This window comes from Diplotaxodon limnothrissa, linkage group LG23 (genome assembly GCF_057381915.1).
Source record: "Diplotaxodon limnothrissa isolate DT_005_m linkage group LG23, D_limnothrissa_male_GT1.1, whole genome shotgun sequence".
Taxonomy (NCBI): domain Eukaryota; kingdom Metazoa; phylum Chordata; class Actinopteri; order Cichliformes; family Cichlidae; genus Diplotaxodon; species Diplotaxodon limnothrissa.
In genome coordinates, this window is record NC_140617.1 from 13,228,860 (window position 1) to 13,254,769 (window position 25,910).

Below are 25,910 nucleotides of genomic sequence, written 5' to 3' on the forward strand. Positions count from 1 at the left end.
TGTTGGTTATGCATTTGGCTAATACTGGCCAGACTTTAGCTTTAGGACCATTGCATCCCAGATTTCTTTGGAGCCAGAAGTGACCGTATATAAACGGGAGGACAGACTGCTTAATTATCAGCTAACACAAACTGCATCCAAACACTGTAAGAGTGCACCACTCAGACACAGATCCCTGCTAATTAATACTGAGTAACATTCAAATAAAATCCTAGAACTTCATTCACCAAACTGGAGCTCAGACTGCTTGGATGGACTGTTTGTACAGACTCCATATTACTGGTCAGATAATTGCATTAAATGACAAACATAGTCCAGAAATTCAGTTCAGGGACTGTCATAATAAACATGTTTATTCTTGTTTTGTTTTGTTTTGAATATGGGAGTCTGAAGGGGCCGACTCACTGCTGAAGACTCACGTGGACATTAGAGGTGCTCCAGTTTTGGGCACTCAATTATCCAACTGAGGCTGAAGCAGAAAGCCTCCCCGCCCGTATGAAAAAGACAAAATGTGTTTTAATTGCTCATAAATCTGCTATTCCTGTAAAAGGACGCTTAGGTCAGTCTTAGTTTTACTTTAATATTTGTTACCTTTCTATAATGTGGCACACAAGTGGCAGAATGCACAGACTGTGCAGATCTCAGTTTGGTGTCGTGAGATCAGCAAATACAGAAGCTGTACGGACAAACAAAAGCATGTGTAAACCTGCAGCTTCCTGGGCAGATGTGTCCAGGTGTGTCCTCTGCCATCTCATATTCCTCAACCAACGCCTTCAACCATCTATTGGCTTAGTGGGAAGAAAATGAAGAGTGAGCCTCCCCTTCCCAACGCGTTGGCTCTTGGGAAATATTCTTTGCATTGAGGACTCAGGAGGGAGCTCTGTGCTGGTGTTTACTCAGTCGGCTCATGATCACAATATTCCAGTGTCGGATAATAAAAGCTGGTTGGGATTTAAAGTTAAGAATAACAGCTTACTCACTTTTTTCCCCTCCGGCTCTGCACAGCAAAAAAAAGTGTGCGATGCAGCCAAAGCATTGTGGGAACACGAGGTGTAAGGTGAGCTCAGTGACCTACTGGCTCCCAGCCTTCCCTTTGGTTTTCTCACTTTCTCTGCTTGCAGCCCCCCTCCAGACAAAAGCGTCATTATTGCCCTTGGATTCTCTCGCTAGTGAAACAGAGAGTTAATGAGCTGCTTTACGGGCTGCGATGTCAACAGCCGAACGGCTCCGCGATGAGTAACCGGGGATCTGATGTTGACAGTAATTCGGACTCTTGGTGGGAAATGTTACACCGCAATGTTTCCAGGGGTGGTTTTGTCTCACTCATTAGCTGCAATGAGCTTGTGACTGCGCTCCCTGGAAGCCGAGAACCAAACGGATGGCGATGTCTTTGTTTTTAAGAGGTGTCGGAGCGTATTCTGTGTTTTCACTGCGCGTCCCTGCAGGTGAAAGGTCAAAGCGGTGGGTGTAAAAGATGCGAGTGCATTAATCTGTCTGTTGCCTGGAGGCCCAGAAAGAGAGAAAAGGAGGACTCTGACCATACTGGGTTGCACAAAACAGGCTTTTCTCACACCATGGAGCACGTGCTTGTGCCTCGGGTGTTCGGAACCCGACCGCGGGCCGGAGTTTACACACTCACCAGGAGTTTCTCAGGATATAGAAAATACAGCACAAGGTACAGAGCAGCGCTCACAGAGCACAGGTGAAGATGGCACCTTTTCTAGTATTTTTCCATTAAATATGTAAACATATGTCACAAGCTGACAGAATCAAATCTTTAAAATCCTTTGACTCTTTTAATAATTTAATACAAATATACACTTTAACAAGCATCAGTGGGAGAAAAGGTGGATGATAAAAGATGGATGTACTCACCTTGCCATGACCCATTTCTTAACACCACTATGAACTCTTGAGTTAGTCTTTTAAATCTGATCACTGAAGAACTTGTCATTTTTTAATACAGCTCATAGTTAGGGCTGGATCAGGTGACCCCGAGTCCTTCCTTTGATATGCTGCAATAGGTGTAAGATCCTGGGGGTTTCCCATGATGCACTGGGTTGTCCCTCCTCACTCTCTATGTGTTTATACAACACTTTATAGTTATTATTCATCTCTGCTCTCTTTAGGCCTTTTGTGTTAGGAAAAAAAACAAAAATAGTTAAGACATTGCTGAAATGTGAGAAACTGCAGTTCCTCAAATGGCCATTTGAAGCTGAGGCATGTCAGTTCCTACAGACTCGTATGTTAAACTTTACAGCAGGAATAAACATGTTTACAGCCTGCTGCAAAAACAGTTTTAGTGCCCACAGCAAATATATCCTTCCATAATAACTGTATGGGGAGGACAGTCAACAGGTGGCTGTAGCTGAGTTGCCCCCTGCTGGCTGTTTGAACGGATGCTCACCTTTTAACCCAGAAATCTATGGTCAGTGTTTTTCTATATAGCTAATAATGTGACGCAGATGTGGCAGAAAATTGATCACCAGTAAGCAGTTCAAGTCCATGCTGGTCTTTACATTATGTCTCCTGGCTTCACCAGTTATTCTTTTGCTGGTTCATCTACTGTATTATATCACGCTGGTATTGCACTCATAATGAATTTGGAGTGAAAATATTCAGTGTATTCCCTCGAAATTCACACATTACATTCTGACCGAATGAACCATTCAAACATCAGAAGGTTGCCGGCTGTTTTGCAGCCTGTTTGCTGCAAACACCCGTGAAATGTCCGTCTGTTTGCCAGCCAGACAACAAAGCGCTGAAGAATGAGTGAAAGCGATGACATAAGCAGAGCCGTGACCGTGAGCATCGTCATCCGCTTGTGACCTCTGTGCAGCGAAGCTCAGTGACGGTGACAAACTGTGGCGACGTCCTCCGTCAGCAGCTCTGAATAGCTTTCTAGAGCTTTCTGTCCCTTTTCTGAATAAAACTGTGAGCCACATGTTCATCTTCAGGTGCTCCTATATCTTCCCTGTCTCGGTCTGGAAGAATTACTGCTGGCACTGTGATCCTTTCTGGTCCTGTGTAATGGAAAAGTACTCCAGTGCCAGAGACTGTAGCAAGCTTTCTATCACAGTGCCTGGCCTTGGGCACAGCATGAGCAAGACAGTGACAGATAAGGCAGTCTCCATTCTCTCGGGTCTCCAGCTGAGTTTGTCCTTAGACAGGCAAACACCTTTATCGCACCCAGGAGACTGAGTCACACACAAGATCTTCTCGTCTGCTTAAAGCTGCAGTTCAGATCTATTAGTGCAGCAGGAAAGCAAATATACAAAACTAAAAGTCTTTCTTGACATTCACTTAGCAGCAGCAGTTTTATTTACCAGTCCACGGGCATAAAGTGAGGACTTATTTTAGTTAAAAGTTTGACATTTGAGTCAGTTTTGTGGTGTGGAGTTAGGTAAGACTAATATCACTGTCATGATGGAGTGAACCTCTGAGCCAGGAGGTGAAGCTTCCACTCTGCCAGTCTCTCTGCATTCCAACGCTCACCTATGGTTGCAAACGCTGGGTAATGACCAAAAGAATGGGGTCATGGAAAACTCAAGACAAACAAACAAGACCTGATAAATCTGGAGCTTACGCCGGGGCCACGCCTCCGCTGCTAATGTGGAATTTTTTAGGTCTATAAAATGGGGCCTCTGTCTCTTTGTGGCAGGTATTACTGCAGCTGGTGAGCGCAGTACTGCGAGACAAAGAGTTGTCTGACGAGACAATATTGGGGATGAGGATGCACTTTCAGTATAAACTAGTTATGGTACAGATTAAACTGATGTTTGTGGTGAAGCTTATTCAGCTGTCTGGGGATATTTTTGTGTTTTCCCTCCAAAAAAATCCCTTTTTTTTCTTGTACTTTAGGTTTTCTCTAATTGTTTGTGCCTTTTACACCATATTATAACTATACATTTTAGAGATACAGCTTTGAATAAACTCTAATTATGCACAAGTACTTCAGAGTCCACACAAATGAACGCTTTTTAGTTAATAACAAAAAATATCATCTCAAATTTCTGACATTGGAGAAATCTGCAGAGTTTAATGAATGCTGTAAAGAAATGTTTACAGTCGATATTTCTTCTGTGAGTGGAAAAAACCACTGGTGGTTTAACAGCAAACGCACAACCGAACACAAAATGGCCATTCCAGCGCGTAACAGGGGCAACGATCGGTGCTGTTTTTCTCCTCGGAAATGCCCGAGGCTATGCTGACTCTCTCTCTTATTTCAAGCTCTGAACTTGAGATTTTTTGGCTCATGCACATCTATGCATCACATGATGCAATGTGCACTTCTTTGTTACAACATGTGCACTGAGGATGAGTACATCTTTGAATTCTGAATGCATGTCTGACCATAAATGAGCAGGCTTTTTAGTCCAAATGTACAACTCCGGTGAGAAAGCACATAAATTGCTCGTATGGGAGGCTTTTATTGATAAACTTCCATTCTGTGATTCACTATGAAGCTGGGGAAATCGATGATAGTGGCTAATAAACAGAGGAAGAGGGTCCATTAGGACATACAGATTCCATGGAAGCTTTTTGTACAAAATAAATGACTCTGAAGTTAAAGCTGTTATCTGCTGTCAGGGTAAAGTGGTAAGAAAAGACCTGGTTTTCAGCTTTATGGTTAAAGTAGCGATCTAAAAAAGTGATCCCAAAGCAAAAATCCATCCACCTGGAATCAACGCTCAGTTATTCAACAAAATCTGTTTTTTTTTTGTTTATTCAGAATGATCGCACCACATAAAGTATATCACTTTGAGCTTTAAAGGTGTGGCTATCCACACGTTGTTCATAAAAATTTCTAAAATGAACTTAATCTGACGCATTAAGATGTTAAACTACTGACTGAGACCTTAAACGCATCAAAACAGCAGTATGCTCGTTTTAGACCTACTTTCAGCTGCTCCCTTACTCACAAGGGAGCGCCACAGCAGGTTGATTTGACAGAGTTTATAAGTCTTTCATGAAATAACCACGAAGGATTTATGTCCCAGGAATATTTTGCTGATTAGGCAAAGTGTAACCCACTGCACTAAGAGCCACGTTATCCAATCAGGAGTCGGCCCCTGCTGGATATTGAATAAACAGGTTTACGACACTTCTAAAGCGACTTCGCTTTATAGAATTGGGAACTCTGTGGAGGCTTTATGCTATATTGTTTATGGATAAGGTGACATTATAGAAACATTACAATGAAAACATAAAAATTTAGACAAAATAAAATAGCCTTTAAAGCAATGTCAGTATTTAAATGAGCCTACACCCTCCCAGTTGTCTGACATGCATCATCAGTGGAGATGTCACTCCCAATGAGTTTCTTTAGCATAATGCTGCCTCGTAGATTTTGGGGGGTATATATACACACACATATATAAAAAGAAAGCTTCCTGTTTGTATGATCCTGAAACGTTTGACTGAACAAAGAACCTCTCTTAGCTGGTGTTGTATTGTTTTTTTACACCAGCCTTCCTGTTCTGAGTAATAGGTGCCTTTGTCTTCAGACCAGGAAACCTGCATTAAGCTAAACAATAGTACAAAGGAGAAGGAGATTAATGGTGGAGCCAATAAGCCAAAGAGGAAGTGACAAGATGTGCAAAGTGGGCATCAAACTGTGACGTGATGAAGGAAACACAGGCAGCTCATGTTTCCCTGTGAAGGTGTCATACTTTAGATTCACCTGCTATTAATCCTCTAGTTATTACTGGAGAGACCAGACAAACGTCATGTGACACAGAAACACACTGACAGGATGCAAACGATCTTATTTTTTCCCCCAGCGCTCACACAAACACTCTGCAACACGTGTTGGGGTGTCTGCCAGCAGCAACTGGGAATAAACAATATTAAATCTCTGACTCACAGGAGAGGGAACCGGATACGTCAGATCAACTCTGCATGGGAAATTAAGCGAGATAGGAATGGCAAAAGAAGAAACAGCAGCACTTCATTTGAAGCTTTATGATACTTAAACAGTCTAGAAATCCAAGATTGATTCCATTTTCTTTATGAAAAGCAGCAGAGGAAGCAGTAAAAAAATGTAATGACCAAACATCAGGCTCTGGATCTGAAACAAGGATGAGATTGCAAGTGTTACTTTGTCTCCCCCCTCCCCGTCGGCCCAGTGTAACTCTGTGAAAATATGACGCTGTGGTGAAGCCCTGGAATGATTAATTTCTTTTTGCAATAGCGAAAGTGTGCAACAGCGCCCCCCTATGGTCTGCTGGTCCTTCAAGAACCACACAATTCCTCAGATACACACACACATACATATATATACACATACATACATACTTTTTTCTTTTTCAAATATTACTTATAATTATAAACATTCATCTTAAAGTTATTTAGTTAGACAAATACAAAATAAATTCAAGATAAATACATATAATTATTTAGGTTAAATATTTATTTGTGGGATTTAATTTATATTTTTAAATAAATACAATTTAAGATCAATACATGTCCTTACTCAGTGTCAGGCGAGACTGTGGGTTTTGTTACGCCCACTAAAGAATAATAAAGATTTATTTAAGTGCAAATATTTAATCTATAAATAAAAAATAAATACACTTTTAAATTGCTCGGGTTCTTTTCCATGACGTTAAAGCTTTGCACATTGTGCCCTCTTGTGGCAGGGAAAACATTTGCGTACTTCCGCCCCTGTTACGCCAAATCCGGTTGTGCAGCAGCCATTTTGTCTGTTCGGGCATTTCTCCCCAGTCAGTTGCGAACTGCAGTTCCACCTTCGCAAATAATTTGAAATGCGGTTGTAGCGGCTCTATTTCGCATTAGCAACGATCCGAGCGACGTCGAAAAATTTCCGTCCGATTTCGGTAAGCTGAGGAGGGCCCTCCTCTTCCAGAAAAATCCACAGTTCAGCCTGAGAAGCGCGGCTCGGCTCGGACATGTCGTGTGAGGAAAGCTACTTGGCCATCATACGCTACCTTACCGACGAGCGGGAGCCGTACGCGCCGGGGACGCCCGGGAACACCAAGAGGAAGATCCGCAAGGCGGCCGCCTGCTACGTGGTGCGGAATGGGACCCTATTTTATCAGCGCAGGTTGAAGGGCCAGAATGACTTCACGGAGCTGGAGGTGGTGCTGCAGGACGAGCGCAGGAAGGAACTTATCAACGAGGCGCACATTATGATGGGCGGAGAGCACCTGAACCAGCAGCTCACCTGGGAAGTCATCTCCCAGAAGTACTGGTGGAGAGGTGAGAGAGCGAGGGGTGCGGCTCATAGTTAGTGTGAGGAGTGTGAATGAGCCGGTGGAAATAAATACGATGAGCCTGCCTGCAGAAACGCATGCTCACTACTGCTCCCTGTCGCCATCTAGCGGCCAATGAGGAGATTGGTTTCGAGCGGATGGATGTTATTAGAAGGGAATATTAAATTAATATAAAGGAGAAAACGAATCGCTTCTTGTGCTTGCTTCGGACACATATCAGATACATGTCTGCGTAGAACCAAAGAGAACCTCAAAAATGTACTGCTCTGAAACTGTCCGATAATAATCGTAATGTGTACATTGAGATCAGATATCCTGGACAGGCGATCCAGCGTTTGCACAAACAAGCACAGATGCAGTGAGGAGGTCTCTGTTTACTGCACACACCGATGAAACTGCAGAAAGGCAAATTTAAGCGCTTTCTAACGATGCCCTGAGGTTATTGGACAGATCGAGATGGCTCAGGGCACACAGCTGTTTGCAGCTGTGTGCCCTGGATTGGTTAGTCCTCATTTCAGATCCATCTTTTTATTCTTGGAGTAGCTTTTTATGATTCAGTGTTCAAAATAAGCCTCCCTTGTCTTAAACCTGCCTAATTTTAATCCACCACCAGTCAGGAAATGATTCCTTTTACTGCTACAGGCGTGACAGGACATGCTTTAATTTTCGCACGTGTGTAGAACAAATCAGTTTCTGGTATTGATCAGAGAGCTGCTGTCATGCATCCCCCTTAGGGATCCTGAAGCACGTGAAAGACCACATCAGGGAGTGTGCTCACTGTCAGAGCAAGCGGGGCACAGATGACGGCTCGGGGCAGCGATCGTTCTCCCGACCGGGCAGACGCAAGACTGCTGCCAACTCCAACGAAGAAGAGGAGGAGGAGGAAGAAGAAGAGGGAGAGGAAAATGTATTTTTCACAGATTCTTCTCAGCAACAGAGGTCCAAGATGGCGAAGGGGACGCCGAAGCATGAGCTGGTGTTTGTGAGTATCAGAGGTCTCGTTCAGTGTTTCCCACACATTTATGGTTGTTTGTGCTGCATGTTGATTATTTGACATGACTCATCATTGATGAAACAAAAGTCACGGTGTTACTGATGCTTTTCTTTGACTTTCCAAAGACATCAGGGGTGGTCCCTAGAATTTGGCTCTGGATTAGGGCGTGTTTGTGGTGCGTTTGAAGACATGAGTCGCTTTCACAGGTTCACCCTCATTAATGCGACTCTTACCTCCTCTGCTTAGATCTTGTTGAGCAGACGCTCATTTCCAGCCATCTTGGCTCAAGCTAAGTTAAATGAGCTTGTAGGGAGGGGTGACGACGGGCAGGAATGGGTGTGTGTGTCCCAAAATGACAAATGGCTGCGGTTCAGCTCAATCTCCTCCATCTTGAACTGCAGTTTGTAGTTCTGGTTCTGCAGCAGAACCACCTGTTGCAGGCTCTGGCTAGAGTGACCCTCTAGCTGAGAGATGATCTTAAGAACAGAACCAGGACCGCCATCGCGCTTCAGGATTCTGCAGACAGTGAAAACAGATCTGATACCAGTGATAGATTAATAAATTGTAATCTTTCACTGTGAAGACAAGTCTGGGAGGTGTTATCATCATCTGTAGCACACCTGAATCCATGACTGAAAGGATCCTGCTAGCTTGGATAGATTCCTGCCTTTGGAAGCAGCCGTCCAACATCTGAGACTGCCAACCAGCAAAAAACAGGAGGCAGGAAGGGCCTGGCTCATCTGGTTAGCATTGGCTGGACTTTCAAAATAAGAGCTGACCACTCGGTAGTAAATTGATCATGCTTGGTGTGGGAGGGAGGAGAGAATAAAAGTTGAAGTTTGCATGTGGGAGAGGTTGTTTTTTTTTTTCTGAATAAAACTGATGCTTTTCCCTAAAATGTGTTTTATTTTTCAGGTTGACAGTAAAGGCGTGGTCAATCAGTTCCTGTCCAAACACAGCCAGACCATGTTGGACAAACTCAACGAGCAGCGTCTCAACAATCAGTTCTGTGACATCACGCTGCTGATCGAAGGCGAGGAGTACCGTGCGCACAAAGCTGTGCTGGCAGCGTGCAGCGAGTACTTCAACGAGCTCTTCTTTGAGAAAGGCGCTGCGTCCACGCACGAAGCGGTCGTCGACCTCTCTGGTGAGCACTTTGGGTTTTTTTTTTATTCCTTGCTGGATGTTTTCCTCCTTTGCCCAGCTTTAACATTCCTCCTTCTTCCTGCAGGGTTCACCAAAGCCAGCTTCCTCCCGCTGCTGGACTTTGCATACACATCCACGCTTACGTTTAACTTCTGCATCATGGCGGACATCGCAAACCTCGCCCGACACCTGCTGATGACCGAGGTGCTGCAGATCTGTGAGTCGGTACATAAGCAGGTGGAAGAACAGAAGCTGACGGTGTATCAGAGGGGAGACGTTCACACGGTGTTGTCGAGCAAGCCGGCCACTCAGGAAGAGCCGAAGAATGACTCTGAAACCTACATGGTGACCATAGAGAGTGACGGACAGGCATTAGTCACGCACAGCGGCGTCACCGTGTCAGGCGAGACATTGACTTTTGTTACACCCTCTGAAGACGGCTGCATCCAGCAACCGGTGGCGGTCATTACGCAGACAGTAGAAGGAGAGGAAGTACACGAAGGGGAGGCTGGACAGAGCGAGACTGTGGCCCTGATTGCACACACCGGGCAGGTGGAACCGGGCGAGACCGTCACTCTTATTTCAGGGGATGCTGAAGGTTTGGAGGGGGAGACGATGACTGTGGTCACCCACAGTGGGCAGGCCGGGGCCAGCGAATCCCTCGCCGTGGTGTCTGCATGTTTGGCGATGGAAGAGCCACAAGTCGCAGAGGCAGAAACATTTGTCATAAACGTGGAACTGAACAAAGAGAGCCCCTTGGAGGTCACCCAGCTGGCTCCTGCAGCGGTGACGCCAACTCAGGAGGCCACTACAGAGGAGCAGAGGGTCGAACCAGCACCACTGCCGCAGAAACGCAAACGAGGACGTCCAGCAAAGGTGAGGAAGGAGGTGGAGATAGACGAGTTCCTGCCGCTGGAGGACGAGGAACCTTCTGCAGATGAAAGTCCCTCAGACAAGCAGGAGTTCACGTCAGATGACCCCAACAGGAGGCGACTCCGGCAGCGCTCCATCGCAGAGGGCGGTTACGCTCGTCTGCATATGGGGCTGGAAGAGGAGGAGGAGGCTGCAAAGAAAGGTTCAGCCTCACCGCGTGTTGCCACCCCGAAGGTACAAAACAGTCATCCCATAAAAAATTCGGCACTGCTTCAATGCTTCCTCAGAATCCATGTTTACAGCATTAAACAATGTAGATTTAACAAAGACATGAAAAAGTTCACAGGGGTGTGTCTAAAGCCTGAGCTCAGGCCTGGGGCTGAAGAACATATTTACTCAGTGAAAGAAGATTTCAGTTAACTGAAATCAATTTAAAAGCAAGAAATATTCGTAGTTTTTGTCTTTATCATTTTGATTGCTTTTCTCAACACTTCCTGCCTCACGAGGCTTTGTTTGTCCAGACTTAGGATGTTCACATGACTCCGAGTTGGCTGCCTTCAAGCGTTTTGTGTTATAAGATCTACTCTTCCCAAAACTCACCTCTTCAACAAAACTCTCAACCTCACGTCTTTTTGTAAAGTGTCCCTATGATACAAAAAATACCCTCCATGTTACAATAATTAAGAAGACTAAAACCAACCCCGAAATAAAACTAAATGAACTTGAACAATATAAACTGAAACTCTGCAAATCCATTCTAATAATGAACTGAAACTGAGTTTAATAGTGAAAAAATAATTAAAAAGCTCAAAATAAAATCTACTTGGAAAGTAAAAAACAGCTTTGCTCTAAAACTGATTTCTTGTAGAGAAAGATACTGAACCCCCCCCCCCACTGAAAATGCAAACTGGTTTTCTTTAAGCTCCGTGAGAGCCAAACAAGAAGTGCTTGTGACTAGGGATGGGTATCGTTTAGGTTTTATCCGATACCGGTGCCAAACCGGTACTTTTGAAACGGTGCCGGTGCTCAAACGGTGCTCAAACCGGTGCTTAAAGAATGGAGAACACAAAATTGGTCCAAAAACCTCTCATGTTTAGCTGTTTTTTTTTTTTTTTGTAAAAAGATAACAATGTTAGCCTTTTCTGCAGCTATAGGGCATATATGGTATCACTCTTGGCTGGAAGCAGTGCTTAATCAATGGAAAAAACACAAACTTTGTCCAAAACCTCTCATGTTTAACCGTTTTCCACTTTTTCTTTGGTCATTTTAGCCTTTTTGGCCAGGGTGAAGGGAGTATCTGCCATCAAACAAGAGGACAGCCGCATGTAGCTATGATGATGTTTGCTAGTTCACCTTACATGCATTAATGTAATAACGTGGTTAGCCTACTCAACGTAAATTACACACGAACAACATTAAGCTACTCACGCAGAGAAGAACGGCTGCTGCCATCATCATCCTCATCATTTCTGCTACACTGGCAGGGCTAGGGGCCAGGACTCTATTCTTCGTGTTTTTGGGGGATGTTGCTAACTCCGGGTCTGATAACAGGCAACCCACCCGCAGTAGATGTGCTCGGTGTGATGTCTTGCAGCAAGCTATCAAATACAGCGCATTTCTGGGCTTTTAAAAAAAATGCTATGCGTCGCCAGGTGTTTCATCGGATTTGAGGTGTTACCTCCTTTGACAGTATCACAGTATCAGCTTAAAGCACTTGTTGCAGGCTGCTGAGTTTGCATATTTTGCTGTGAAGTACAGCCAGACTTTTGACCGCTCGCCTTGGGCATTTTTAATCTGTAGCTCTGCTCTAAAAGAACGTACGTACCTGGACCCGCCTACTATCCTCGGAAACGTAAAATGATTGGCTAAAATCTAAAGTGTATCACAGCTCAGGAAATAAAGCACTGAAATGTGCGCTGCTTTTCGGTCTGGTTACTACCGTTTATGTCAGATACTGGTACCCATCCCTACTTGTGACATTAAACCTTTGTTTTTATTAAAAATAACAAGATATGGCACATGTTCAAATATTTGTGGTGTTGGTACTTGTGTTCTAGGTTGGGTCGAGGCCCGGGAAGAGAGGCAGGCCGCCCAAGCAGCCTGTGGAAAGTCAGGTGGAAGCACTGCCTGAGTCTGCAACAGATCCGGCGGTCAGTGCTGCGGAGAGTGTTACGACTGAGGAAGTCGCTACTGAGGAGGCCGGGGCTCTGAAGGTTTCGGAGCCAGAGACCACAGCCAGTCCGGAGAAAATCCAGGCAGAGAGCACCGTAGACGGCGAGCACACGTGCTCCGAGTGCGGCATGTCCTTCCAGAGACGTTACTCTCTCATCATGCACACGTTAAAGCACGAGAAAGCTCGAGGGTACAAGTGCAGCGTAAGTGTTGGCGCGTGTCACTGCGTGGTGTTGAATTGTTAATGCTGCCCGCTCTCACCGTGATGTTTCTGTTTCCTTGCAGCTGTGCAGTAAGGAGTTCCAGTACGCCGCCTCTCTCCGCGCCCACCTGGCCCGACACAAGCAGCAGAGCAGCCAGCGAGCCCCCGTCGCCAAACCCTCAGTGGAGCAGGGCTCCGAGGGGAGAGCGGACAGCGAGGTGGACGAGAAAACGTCGTCATCGTCCTCGCTCACCAAGAGAGAATTTGTGTGTGACATTTGCGGGAAGACCTTACCGAAGCTCTACTCCCTGCGGATCCACATGCTGAATCACACTGGTGTGCGGCCTCATTCCTGCAAGGTCTGCGGGAAGACGTTCGCCCACAAACACAGCCTGAAGATGCACCGAGCGCTGCACGACGTCACCAAACAGTTCCAGTGCGAATTCTGCAAGAAGTCGTTTGTGAGCAAGCGGAGCATGGAGGAGCACACCAGCCTCCACACAGGTCAGTCACAGGACGTCAGCTTTCTTCTCTTTAATCCAGGATTTCTGAAAATTCTTCTTTCTGGTCAGGATCTACCTGACTGTACTTCTTGTTCTGCTTTGAGCAGTGATGGGAATAACGGCGTTACTTTTTTCATTAACGAGTAATCTAACTAATTACTGTTCCTATCGTTACAACGCCGTTACAGTTACTAACATGAAAATGCGGTCTGTTACTATTTTTCAACAAACAGACGGTTGAAGCTGTGTTCAGCTTACGCATCTTATATCAATCGCACGGAAGTAGCTGACTACATAAGTAATCTGGACGCTACAGCTTTAAGCAGCTGCGCGCTCCCGCGGACGGTAATCACGATCACTGTCTAGCACAACACCTGGAGCTCAGGGGGCAAAACAATCACATGAGGGCTGCTGTTTGACTGAGGAAGAATAAAGTAGTCGTGGTAAGCCAATCACACGACAACTTCAAGACAAAGCAACAAGGTGATATATACCAGTTTTTAAATTGTGCTGATAGGCCACGTAAAACCAGAGTCATGATAAACAATATATACGCGGTGTTTTTTCCTCAATAGTTTCGTTACGTTTGCTGTCTAAGGACAGCGCAGCAAGCACTCGCTGCTTATGAGCAAAAAAAACAAACAAAAAAACTGGAAGTTTTAGGAGTGACGGCGAGAGAGCGAGTTTTGAGATGTGAGAGATTTGTGACGTTTAGCGTGTTTGGAGTGTGTAGTTAATGTGTTGTCTTGTGTAAGTTGGTGTGTAGTGTTGTGGATAGTTTTGTGTTGTGTGTCAGAACAATGAGGCGACTGCTGTCTCAAGGTAGAAAACAGGAGAGGGTCTGACACCTGCTGCTGTCAGACCTGCAGGTATCAGGCTGTGATGTTCTCCTTTATAGTGGACAGAAATATTTGGAGTTGCACAAATAATTTGTGCAGCATCGTATTGGAGGCAGAACAGCTGATTGTTCTGTAAATCGTTTGAAATGTTTTTTTTAAAAATCAAGGTAAAAGGTAAATGGATGCAACTAACTTTGTTGTTTGCAAAACTTGTGCATAGGATTTTAAAATTGACAATTTACATTTGCATTTAAAGTTATGAAATATGATTCAATAAACATGTTTGTGGTTATTACAGTAAAAAATACAACTTTTTCTACTCGGATTTTATGTTTTTTGTCTGATTTTAGATCAGTTGTGTTAATACAATATGTCAAAATGAAAACATGACTGTAAATTCAGACACGTGAGGTTGTGTTGATGATACCAGAAAAGACAAAGTAAATAGTTTTTAAAGGTAAAATGTGGAGGGAAAATCAAAAGTAGGTAAAAATGGCCCATTATACTCTGGACCCCAGAGGGTTAAACCATTTTTTAAAGTAACGCAATAGTTACTTTTCAAGTAATTAATTACTTTTAGAATATTGCAACTCAGTTACTTTTTTGAAGAAGTAACTAGTAACTAGAGCTGGGCGATAGAACGATAACGATATGTATCGCGATATAACTTTTACTCGATAGAGAAATTAAGCTATCGCGATAGACCTCGCCGCTCTTGTCCTCTTAAAATAAAATAAAAATAAATAAATAAAAGTTTAGCCAATCCAAACTAAGTAGCGCAGAGCCGAACCAATCACAGCCGCAGCGTCACGTCGCGTGACTTGTTACGTACAGCACAAGTGCCAAGCCGCACATGTGTTTGTTTGGGAAGCAGCCAGCGCGTAATGGAGGAAATGAGTGTGCCGACTAGAAAAATCAACCGAGCGTGACCGAAGAGAAAACAGATGATGGTTCCAATGCCGGAGAGATTGTCGAACGGAAGAGCCATAGAAGCTCCGTAGTGTGAAGGTATTTCGGCTATTTCAAGTCTGACAAAAAACAGAGTAGCGTGCACTGTAAATTGTGCCGAAAGCAAGTCTGGAAATACAATGAACTGGTGCATGCGTCACACTGTGCGCCACGTTATTGTTTCGGTGAAATGAATTTCTACAATACTGTTAATTCTACTCTCTGCAGTGTTTAAATGCTTACATATACACACAGTTACTGTCCCTCCACACATACGACTCGGTTCTGCTTCTATGCCCCAGCTTTGTTTACTTTTTCCCACCGAGGCTTCTAGACTTCTGATTGGCCAACATTTCTGCACGGTTAGGAATCTAGCGCCACCTGCTGCTTTGGCATGTTCATAGCAGCGTTTTCCTTCATTTCTAACCTTTATGTGTGGACGGGATTATTTTTTAAAACGAAAACGGAAAATCTCCGTTTTCAAAAATACCCGTGTACGTGTGGACGTAGCCTCAGTCTCTGACTGGAAGCGCTAATTCATCATTCGGCTTTTGTCAGACTAAAGTAACTGTTAAAACTGTTTGAAAAGCTCAGCTATACAACAAGGAGAGATTGAGAATTTCCTTTTAGTTCTCAGTTTATTTGATATTGACAAAAGTTAGTCAGTTTTGTCTGTTCTTCTGTAACACAAACTAAGATTTATTTTTAGAATTAATATTTTGTTTCTAAGTGGAATTGACAATTTAGTCTGTTTCGTTTGTTCCATTTTGAAACTTAAACGCTTTAGCGGCTGCCTTTTGTGTAGTTTGCAATATTTGCCTTTATTTATCTGAAAAAGTCTCATGTTCCTTAAGTACATCTACCCTGTTGAACTTATTATGGGAAATAAATATTTAAATAAAAACAAGCTGCTGATTATTTCACATTTTACTTGTGAGCAACGGCACATTTAAATCTTACAAATATAGTTATTTGGCTTATATCGTGATAGATATCGTTATCGCCTGAAATGAAAAAAACATATCGTGATATGAAAAAATCTCATATCGCCCAGCTCTACTAGTAACTATAATTAATTACTTTTTCAAAGTAACTTGCCCAACACTGGCTTTGAGACCCTCTGTGAACTGAACAAACGCTCAGCAGGTGGAGACTGGAGGGTCAAACTTTAGTTCAAAACAGGCTTTCTTTACATTGGTTGGCTCAACAAAACCTTAAACAGAGATGATGACTGTCATGATGGTGGTAGTCGACCAGGTTATGTGTTCAGCATCAGTTACCACGGTGATTTAGCCAGGAGAAAAAGAGCCTCTTTCACGATGGAGAAAACGCTTAACTTTGATTGTTGGTGGTTTTCTGTTTTATTTGTATTATTTTGGGTCTTTAACTTACAATAGAAAGTGTCTTGAGGCCCCTGTTGTTCAATTGAATTGAACTTGAGTTTTATCTTTGCACATGAGCTCTTGGGTTCATGTGCCGCTATGCTCTGAGGCTGCGGAGCTGTCAGGAGAGGCAGCTGATTACCGCTCTGACAAAGTGTCTATAGTGTTATATAAAAAAATCTTGGCTCAGTCGTTTGCAGTGGCCTTTATGACAACATCCCCATTTCCTTATCAGGTGAATCGAAGTACCTCTGCACCACGTGTGGAGCCACCTTCCACCGAGCCTCCGCTCTCAGCAAACACCTGAAGAAGCACCAACCCAAACCCGACGTCCGGCCGTTCGCCTGTGAACAGTGAGTAACTCTTCATCAACACCGTCCTCTTTGCTTCAGAGCCCGAGCTGCGGTCTCAGTCTGCTTCCTCTCTTCCACAGTTGTGATAAGAGGTTCTACGAAGCCAAAGATCTGCAGCAGCACATGAACAAGCACATGGGCCTGAAGCCTTTCCAGTGCCAGGTGTGCGGGAAATGTTACAGCTGGAAGAAGGACTGGTACTCGCACGTCAAGTCCCACAGCGTCGCCGAGCCTTATAAGTAAGTGTGACAGGGGTGATGTGCACCAGTCACATCCCAGAAATCAGAAGTAGAATAGCTTCAGGGAATTTACTCCTACAACACAACAGGAGCGCCCTGAGACACCTATCACCATGCAACTTCAGACCTCTGAGACGAACTTGATACGTAATGGTGGCCCCTCCCCAAAACTTCTCCAAACAGCCACATTTTTTGCTTTCACTCCTGCTGTGACACTGAAAAACAAAATGAAGCTTTCTGCTGATTATATAAAACATTTTTACCATCCTTCAGAACTTCATGTTCTGCTTTTCTTGGTGCCGATTATCAATGATTTCATACCAGCTGAAATAAAACCAAACTCGCTGCCATGGAAACATGTAAAGGAAAGTAAGCGGTACCGTTATTTCACTTAAACTCCTTCACGGTTAATGAGTGATGTAAATTGGGAGGTGGGGACAGTTACAAATGCTATGGTTGTTGCAACAACACGATTGGCTGGCTTTGATCTCCGTTCGGTTTTTGCATCGTGCGCTTTGCAGTGACGCCCTTTGTTTGTGTCGTCAGATGTAACGTCTGTGGAAAGGAGTTCTTCGAGAAGGCTCTGTTCAGGAGGCACGTGAAGAAAGCCACGCACGGGAAGAAGGGCCGAGTGAAGCAGAATTTGGAGAGAGAGTGCGAGCACTGTGGCAGGAAGTTCACGCAGCTCCGGGAGTACCGACGCCACATCAACAACCACCAGGGTAAGTCCGTCATGCAGCTTTTCTCATGTAGAAGATGCTTTTTATCGCTAAAGTACGAACGTATAACAACGTAACCTAAAATGAGACCTCCCGTCACTCTTGTTGACTCTGCTGTCCTGTGAGGGCGGCGAATTAGTTTTCTGTGCTATAAATGCGATCATTAACACCCCTTCATCTTTTTTTTTTCTCTTGAAGGAGTGAAGCCTTTCGAATGTCTGACTTGCGGTGTCGCCTGGGCTGATGCACGCTCTCTCAAGCGCCATGTCCGCACTCACACAGGAGAGCGTCCATACGTGTGCCCCATGTGCCAGGAGGCCCACATCGACGCACGCACTCTACGCAAGCACATGGCCAAGTACCACGTGGACAGCCTGCCTGGGAAGATCATGCTGGAGAAGGACACCCTCCAGTTTCACAACCAGGGCACACAGGTGGAGCACGCAGTCAGCATCCTGGCGTCCGACCTGCCCCCCGAGCTACGGCCTGCGCAGCAGCCGTCCTCGGAGGAGATCGAGACGGTGCTGATCACGGAGGAGACGGTGGAGGCCATGGAGGCCGTCCAGGCTGTGCAGGCGGTGAGCGACGGCTCTGTGGCGACGCTCTCGGATCAGGGCATCATGCAGGTCGTGAACTACGTCTTGGCCCAGCAGGCGCTGACGGGGGGGAAGCTCGAGGAAAACCCTGAGGTGATTCAGACGATGGAGGTGGAGGTGGCTCATGTCGCCGAGGTAGAATAGCTGTGGGCCGGAGGACGGGGACTCCCCACATAGACTGATCACGTTGCTTCAGTCTATATAAAATGTAAAAAACAACATTCAGATCCTATTTTTCTGAACTTGTAAATAGTGTAATGATCTCAGACTCGAGGTTTTCACTGTGTGCATTGTCTGTAAATAGCTAAACAAACAGTAAGTGTTGTCGCTCAGGAGGAATGCAGGCAGAATTAAAGCTTTGGCTCAAACGTTTTCCTCTGGTCTGTTTTTGTTGTTGTTTGTTTTGTTTTTTTAGCTAATACCAAGATGATGATGACAGCTCAAGCCTTTGTCCTTGTGTTCTGTATAGTTTGTGGTTCTGTCACTGCACCGGCGTCCTGCAGGTCATCAAAAAGACAAATGTCTTCTGTAGATTTGCAGATGGTGTTTTTATGTGTAAAAGGTACAGTAGATGATTTTTTTTGTTGAATTAGATTTTTCACATACTTCTCAGTGTCACAGTAGCACCACTAAAAAGGCACAGCTTGACCAAGTCTCCTCATCTCAGTAAAACATTGAGGAGCTGTTTGGAAGCAGCTTGTAATTTATTGGTTTGCCCGATATTGTTTGATTACTTGTGTGGAAGGTAAAGCTCTTGTTGAAACTTGTTTGTGAGTCCTGTCATCCTGGGAGCCTTTTCTGTTTTTCTTTGTCTCTTGCCAAACAGCTGGCCTCCTTCTTTTTGTCAGGTAGCTTATAAAGTTACTGCAGGTTTTTTTCAAAACCAAACATTTCAGCTACAAACAAAGGCAATTGCAGCTTTTCCTGTTTTTGGGTGTGCAGTGAAGGCATCGTGTTCCCAGTAATTTCGTTCCCAGCTGTTGACAGCTGTTTTCTTTTTCTTTGTAGACCAACACAGAAGGTGGTTCTTCTGAGAATTGGACTCTGTAGCAGGAGTTAGTTACCCTTTGTTAGGTAACTGTAGTTCTTTCCAATTTAAAAAAAAAAAAAATGTACACAATCAGATCTCTGGAAAATGTCCTCACCATTCCTGGAAGATCCCTCAGACCTCCACATGCAGATAACAAAGAGTCTATTTAATTTTTTTTAAGAGCGTCTCAGTAACGTGTAGATTCGTGGTAAACAGAAAGCTCGCCATCTCGCAGTTCCAAGGCTTTTTGTTTTGCTTCTGTGTTTTGACTTGGTTATTTCTCATTAATGACATGGTGCAAAATGTCCTTAGTTCATCTTAGGTTGTATTTTTCTGGTAAGACAGGTAAGAGTCTCTTTCACTTCTTTGTGCAGATTCTTAGAAGCACTTTGTTGCTTTTTGCAAACAACTTTAAAGCTTCTTTTTTCTTTACACAGAAACCTTTTAGTTGTCGACTTCAGAGGCTCAACCTCCTCGCTGGTTTCAGTCCTGCTTTTGTGTTTGTCCTTTCTGCTCAAAGAATAAAAAGAACATGCAGCAGTGCTCCGACACTTAAACAGCTTCGTGTGACTTCTTGAAATGACGTCAGCCACATAAGTTCGAGATATCTTTGAGTTTGTTCAACGCAGAAATAAACTGACACACAGGAGTGTTAACATGCAATACAGCAAGTATGGATATTTATTTCAGATTTATATCAAAATACCCTCGATATAATGAGACATATTTACAATACATTGTACAAAAATATGAAACTGCAGTCGGTTTCTGCTTCTAACAAATGCAGACTACTGGAGAGAAAGCTGGGCTAAATCCTGTGTCCACACAGACACACTGCATGTACTCCTGTGAACTGATTAATACATTGTTCTTAGTGATAAAGCTACCAAACAGTTTGGTTCATGAAGGAAATCATGCAGTTCCCTTAGAGCAAGTTAAAAAAACAGAACTATACAAATTTATATACATTTAACTCCAGTTTCCTCTACCAAAAGATCAAAAAAATACTTTTGCTCTGCAATAAACGAGAATAAAACGACATCAGTCATAACTGTGAAACACTGGGTGGAGTGTTAGGCCTATATGTGGCTACATCAAATGAAATACCATCATTTAAACACGCACGCACTCAAACACTTCACAAACAGACCTTTCAAGGCGATGCGTTGGTCTCACAACACATGAAAAAACATTTTTTTAAAAAGCAAAATACGGAAGCTACAGCAGAAAAACAAATCGCCCATCAGCTGACGTAATACTTCTGAGAAGAAATGCTTGAAATGACTCCTGCCACGAGCGAAAACCAGTGTACTCGACTAAAAAAGGGTTACAAACTAAAATACACTTTTGCTACGGCCCATAGCAGAAACACAGCCCTAATAAAAGCCCTCTTACGCGGTTCCATTCACGCTTTGACTCAGGAATGAATCGTGAACACTTGAAACCTCAAAGCAATCTGGGAAGTCCTCAGCATTTCTTAAGTGCTCTCAAGAAATTACAACATAACAATAAAATGTAAAAGAAACAAAAACAAAAAAATGCACCTTTTGCTCAACACCTTTAAAATAACTTGGCGGGACAAAATGAAAGTAAGTGCGTCTGTGTGTTTGTTCTCAGCAGGCTTTGCACTAAACAGCAGGTTTTCAAATGAAATGTTCATCAGCAGGCGTGAAATGACAAGTGGGGACGCAGCGGCGGCGGTGGCTGCGTCTTACTCTCCCTCCTCCTTGATGCGCTGCTGTTTGTTGCGGCGCGAATCCAGGTCGAAGGAGAAGTCGGACCACTCGTCGCGGGGCGGGAAGGAGATGGTCTGGCGCAGGGTGAAGCGCACGGCGTCGATGACGCGCTCGCCCCGCGCCTCGGAGGAGCCCACGCTGACGGTGGAGGCGCTGCCGGTGGTGCGCACTATGTGGGGAGGAGGGGAAAAATCCATAGCCTGTCGGTGCTCCATGATGCCCTTCCAGATGATGTGCTGGAACTCGGCAGGGATCTTCAGCCTGGACAGGTCCTAATGGTCATTACACAGGGGAGCGTTAGTATTCGCAGGGGGAGCCAATCTTCTCTCTAACCCATCAAATGACTCGTGTTGGATAGGGAAGGGCTCACCTCCATGTTATAGTTCTCAATCTGGTAGATGTTGGTTAGGCCCTGTGCTGTGAAGTAGTCCAAGCAGCCGGCGCAGCCCAACCGAATAAGGAAGCTGCAGGAGGAAGAGGAGGAGGAGCGTGTTAGAGTTTGACATTTTTAGAGGTTCTCACCAGAAATACGTACGGAATTACTCGGTATGTTTGGAATAAAGCTTAAAGGTCGCTCTGTTGATGCTCAGTGTAATTCTTTAAATAGTCCAGTGAGGTCACCTTTACAATCTGCACGGTTATGTTTAGTTTCTATTGTTTTCTATTCTGTTGCCGTAATTATGACTCGACTGTTCCCTTATTCTAATAAATCTACCGTTAAGTATTTGTAGGTAACTATAATGACACTGTCATTTCAAATAAATTCCATTTAACGAGAGGTGAAGCGTCACTGATCGTTCTCAGGTGTCGTGTTTGTTTCTGACAGTGGACTTTCCCGGTGCCCCCCTCTCACCACGCTGGCATTAAAACCAGAAAGTGGGAACGGACGTCACACGCAGCTCGAGGTTTAAACCCGCCTCTGCGAGCTGCTTCGTTCCTCCCGCCTCCTTCCAAAGAATTTTTTTTGTTGTGTTTGGGGTTTAATTTACTCGAGCGTACAAATAGTCCGAAATTACAGCAAAACGCACAGAATTGTGTCCAATCAGTGATCGTGTTATCTGATCAGTGCAGCCATAAATCTACAGTTTTGTAGCGATGGCGAGGGAGTGTGACTGACTTCACAGTGCTTGGTGAAACCACTGTCAGAAAAAAAAAATGAACTAAAAAATGAAAAAGTGTGAAAACAAAGCGGTCTTAGATGCGTTTGGTCACGTGATCAGCTCGCTGTGTGTTGTTGAGCCTCCGCACGCTTTGAAGACGAGCACAGAGTCTTCAGAAAGGACTAAAGGTGATGAGTGGATGTGTGGCGCTGTGGTTTGGTGAGGTACCTGGAGATGCTGCTGTCCATGGGGTATGGAGGAGGGGGGGTACAGTGGGAGGAGGGCACCAGGGGCAGCTGTGGCTGCAGGGCGTGTGTGGGGCTCAGTGAACTCATGTCGGCATTCATGGGGATGTGAGTGCCCATCATGGGAGTCACTGCAGAGACAAGAGGAGCTACTGTGAGCCTTTGGGGTGCGGGGGCGTGCAGAGGTCACTCTGTACTTGACTAATAATGCATCATAACAGGTGAGGAAGCTGCACTGGGGGAGGGGAAGTGAAGCGTTCAGGTCCCCTCCCGCCTGCCTCGACCCGCCATCTTTACAAAAAACCCGGAAACACGGGATTTAGGGGAGCGCGGGGCGTCTACGACCCGAGAGAGATGGGAGGAGAAAGAAGGTGGCGCACTTACTGTCAGTGAGGCCTCCAGACATGCTTGACGGAGTGAGCGTGTTACGCTGCTGGGGGTTGATGAGCTGGCTGACGGAGGGCAGCTTGTTGACCTTTCCGGGAGTGGGCGAGGTGGAGCCGAAGGAGGGCTGAGATGACATGGAGGTTCTGGGGTGGGAGAGAGGAGGAGGTGACGGTTACTGACAGCATTCAGCAGAAAACAACATGGAAACATTTTTATTCTAGTGATACAGAAAAAAAACAATCAGTGTCTTCCCTGCTACTGTCACCAGACCCTCGCCCCAGGAAGCCAAGGAGATGGAAATATTACAAATATTTTACGCATCTCTACTGCAACTTAGTTTTTTAGCGTTTCACTACTTTCTCCCAGAATTTCTCCTTCGACCACACGGGATATAAAAGATGGACGTAGAATCTGTTCTAAAGCTCTCAAACCAGATGTAACAGGCGAAGGGGGCTGATCAGAGTAAAAACCAGATGGAAACTGCACACTGATTCACTAGCTGGCTATTAGCACTCTAATAATAAGTGCTGAATAATCCTCTGACTCTAATAACGATCATAATTTTCAGTGTGAGCTGAAAGTAGTGCCTGAGATCATCACGCCATCAAAAAGCTGAGGGATTTTTCCCAGCAGACTTAATCTCCTGCAGAGGAGTCGCCTCCTGCTGGACAGGTTTATGAAACTGCTACGCTGGCTTCACCGTTCTGATCCAGGAGCTACATCCATCTTTTACACCAGGGCTGGAGAACTCCAGGCCTCGAGGGCCGGTGTCCTGCAGGTTTTAGATCTCACTCTGGGTCAACACACCTGAATCAAATGATTAGTTCATTACCAGGCCTCTGGAAAACTTCAGGACATGTTGAGGTGGTAATTTAGGCATTTAAATCAGCTGCGTTGGATCAAAGACGCATCTAAAACCTGCAGGACACTGGCCCTCGAGGCCTTGAGTTCCCCACCTTCCCCTGCTTTACACAGTCTATAACACAGGTGTCAAACTCCAGTCCTCGAAGGCCAGTGTCCTGAAACTTTTGCACGTGTCCCTGTTGCAACACACCTGAATAAATGTAGTAGGTCATTAGAGTCTTGCTAATGACCAGTGAGACTCCAGTGAGAGCACACAGCACAGGACTACTCGAGTCTCCAACAATAAAAAGGCTTTAGCCCCAATTTCATCTCTTAACAGGCACATTTTCCAACAGAACAACAGGGAAAATCAGCAGTGGGCGTCACAATCACTGCATTTATCAAACCTGAAAGTGAAACTCTTAATATTAACTGCAGCATTAACTTTCTATGTTTCGACAAAAATCAGCAAACGCAAACTCATAAACGGAGAAAAATTCAAGCCGAAAAACCCCATTTATTAGAATCTGACAGACAAAGTGCAGCAGCCGAGTAAAATCATCTGTTTTAAACAGAACGGTTCACATCTTCCTCCGTTTAAGGAGATCTTTTATTGAGGAAAATGAAAAAACAAGCACACAAACTGTCCCGCAGTGACTTTAGAAAACATGACCAGCATCAGCAAAAAAAAAAACCAACTCAAAATTAAAATCTAGAGATTTGAGTCCAGCTCTCGCAACAATGCAAAGACGCAACACACTTAGTAAGAAATAAGAAATCTAAAATGATTCCTGTCCACAAAGTACAGTCTTTGTGGATAAAAATAATGCATGCAATTCACATGTTCATTTACAGTTCAGTTCAGATTAGGAGGGGGATCACGCAGGCCCGCAGCCTACCGAAACCCTCACACCGTCTGTCGCGGCTGAATAAAAACAAGACGTGATCATCCAGCATTTACAGCAGCAGCAGAGAGAGAAACAGAAAGTTCACATCCTCGGTGTAGAGTCCCGGGACGCACAGGAGGAAGCAGGTCACAGAAATCAGAGTTGATGAAAAGGAGGCGGAGAGGAGGTCCGTTTAAGTCGAGGGAGGAGGAAGAAGAGGAGGAATGTGGATTTCAGGAGGAGCTGCACCGCCGTCTCTGCTCTAATGCAGGTTCCAGGAGCTGGCTACCGAGACGGGTTTTTATCAGGCTGCAGGAAGGAACCAGAAAGAAGAGAAAGAGAGAGAGAGAAGAGCAGAAATAAGGGCTCACTGACAGAGGAGGAGGAGGAGGAGGAAGGAGCGAGGGACCCCAGAGAGGTCCAGATGTTCAGAAAAATCTACAAATGTTCAAGTTTGAGATTCAGGAAACTCCTACTGTACTGCAGTAACATGTGTGTCCAGAAGATGGCAGTATGCACACACAGATCACAGCCTTTTTACAGAATGGTGTTATTTGACATTTAAAGGGAAAGAAGGAAAGGTCTGAAACACTGCTGTTGACAGAACCTTTTATTTCCAATGCTGAATACAGTAATAAACTCCAACAGGTCAAAGGTTTTACAAAGAAAACTGGGAAAAGCATGCAAAAATGGACAAACGGGAGAAGGATAAACACCAAATCCCAAGATTCTGGGGGTTGGCATCAAAATCTGATAGTGTCGAATTTGAAAAACTCTTCAAAAATTCTGCACTCTCTGTCTGAAATTAAACGTCTGCTTTTTAAGCTCTTGTTAGTACTGAAGGGCGGACGGGCAGCAAAAACAGAAATAAAGTCAAAGAAAAACAGCGAGTGCAAGCACTACGTCACTGCGAGGCTGTCTGCCTTCTCTTAATGGGAAACTAGAACATAAGCAGTAATTATCATCACAGCGCTGTCAAACTATCACTTACTCCCATCTCCTCGTTTCCATAGCTTACAGTGAAAGAAGGGAGGCGGGACGAGGACGTGTGCGTTTGAGACACTTTTAATTACGCCGAAGCCGATAGATGAGGCCGAGGCACGGATTCTGTTTGCTGCTGTTGTGTAAAAACTTGGCAAAGCACCCAAAGGCGTTACCGGGAACCTTCTGGAAGCGTCTCCCTAACAAAGCGCAGCCAGGTACATTTGTCACGATTCATCAGTGTTGGCTCGTGTCCCATGAGAGAGAGCAAGAAGGAGGAAAGAAAATGACAAAAAAAAACCCCAACAAAAAACAGCTTTTGCTTGGACGCGAGGCTGAGCTGATTCGGAGTAAATTCTGTGAAACGCTGGCTAACACCTACTCCAGAGCGTTTATTATCAGCTCTTCTAGCTGCAACGCTTCAGCGGCGGCAGTAAATACAATCAAGAAATCTCATTTATCAGTGCAATCCACAATTCAAGCAACAAGTGAGCCATGTT

The 25,910-nt window shown here is 44.7% G+C and overlaps 2 protein-coding genes across 3 annotated transcripts in view; one reads left to right on the forward strand and one right to left on the reverse strand.

Annotated features, from left to right (window-relative positions):
- Window positions 1-6,724: 6,724 nt before the first annotated feature.
- zbtb11 (zinc finger and BTB domain containing 11) lies at window positions 6,725-18,366 on the forward strand. Its single transcript, XM_085347753.1, has 10 exons — window positions 6,725-7,221; window positions 7,970-8,217; window positions 9,145-9,376; window positions 9,461-10,482; window positions 12,306-12,623; window positions 12,706-13,126; window positions 16,530-16,647; window positions 16,728-16,886; window positions 17,433-17,608; window positions 17,804-18,366. The coding sequence occupies exons 1-10, from the start codon at window positions 6,912-6,914 to the stop codon at window positions 18,343-18,345; spliced, it is 3,546 nt and encodes a 1,181-aa protein (XP_085203879.1). The 5' UTR covers window positions 6,725-6,911; the 3' UTR covers window positions 18,346-18,366.
- Window positions 18,367-19,939: 1,573 nt separating this feature from the next.
- tp63 (tumor protein p63) overlaps window positions 19,940-25,910 on the reverse strand; it is a 33,577-nt gene continuing 27,606 nt past the window's right edge. For both annotated transcript variants that reach the window (XM_085347239.1, XM_085347238.1), the window contains exons 11-14: window positions 22,697-22,842; window positions 22,296-22,443; window positions 21,338-21,431; window positions 19,940-21,239 (exon numbers count right to left, since the gene is read on the reverse strand). In XM_085347239.1, coding sequence (XP_085203365.1) covers window positions 20,943-21,239; window positions 21,338-21,431; window positions 22,296-22,443; window positions 22,697-22,842 — 685 coding nt within the window. In that variant the 3' untranslated portion in view covers window positions 19,940-20,942. The remainder of the gene's footprint in view (window positions 21,240-21,337; window positions 21,432-22,295; window positions 22,444-22,696; window positions 22,843-25,910) is intronic.

Bases quoted from the DNA above. Each gene is read 5' to 3' on its own strand.
- zbtb11 (XM_085347753.1), top strand. From the start codon at position 6,912: ATGTCGTGTGAGGAAAGCTACTTGGCCATCATACGCTACCTTACCGAC. The intron at 7,222-7,969 runs GTGAGAGAGCGA...CATCCCCCTTAG, and splicing joins CCAGAAGTACTGGTGGAGAG to GGATCCTGAAGCACGTGAAA. The intron at 9,377-9,460 runs GTGAGCACTTTG...TTCTTCCTGCAG, and splicing joins AGCGGTCGTCGACCTCTCTG to GGTTCACCAAAGCCAGCTTC.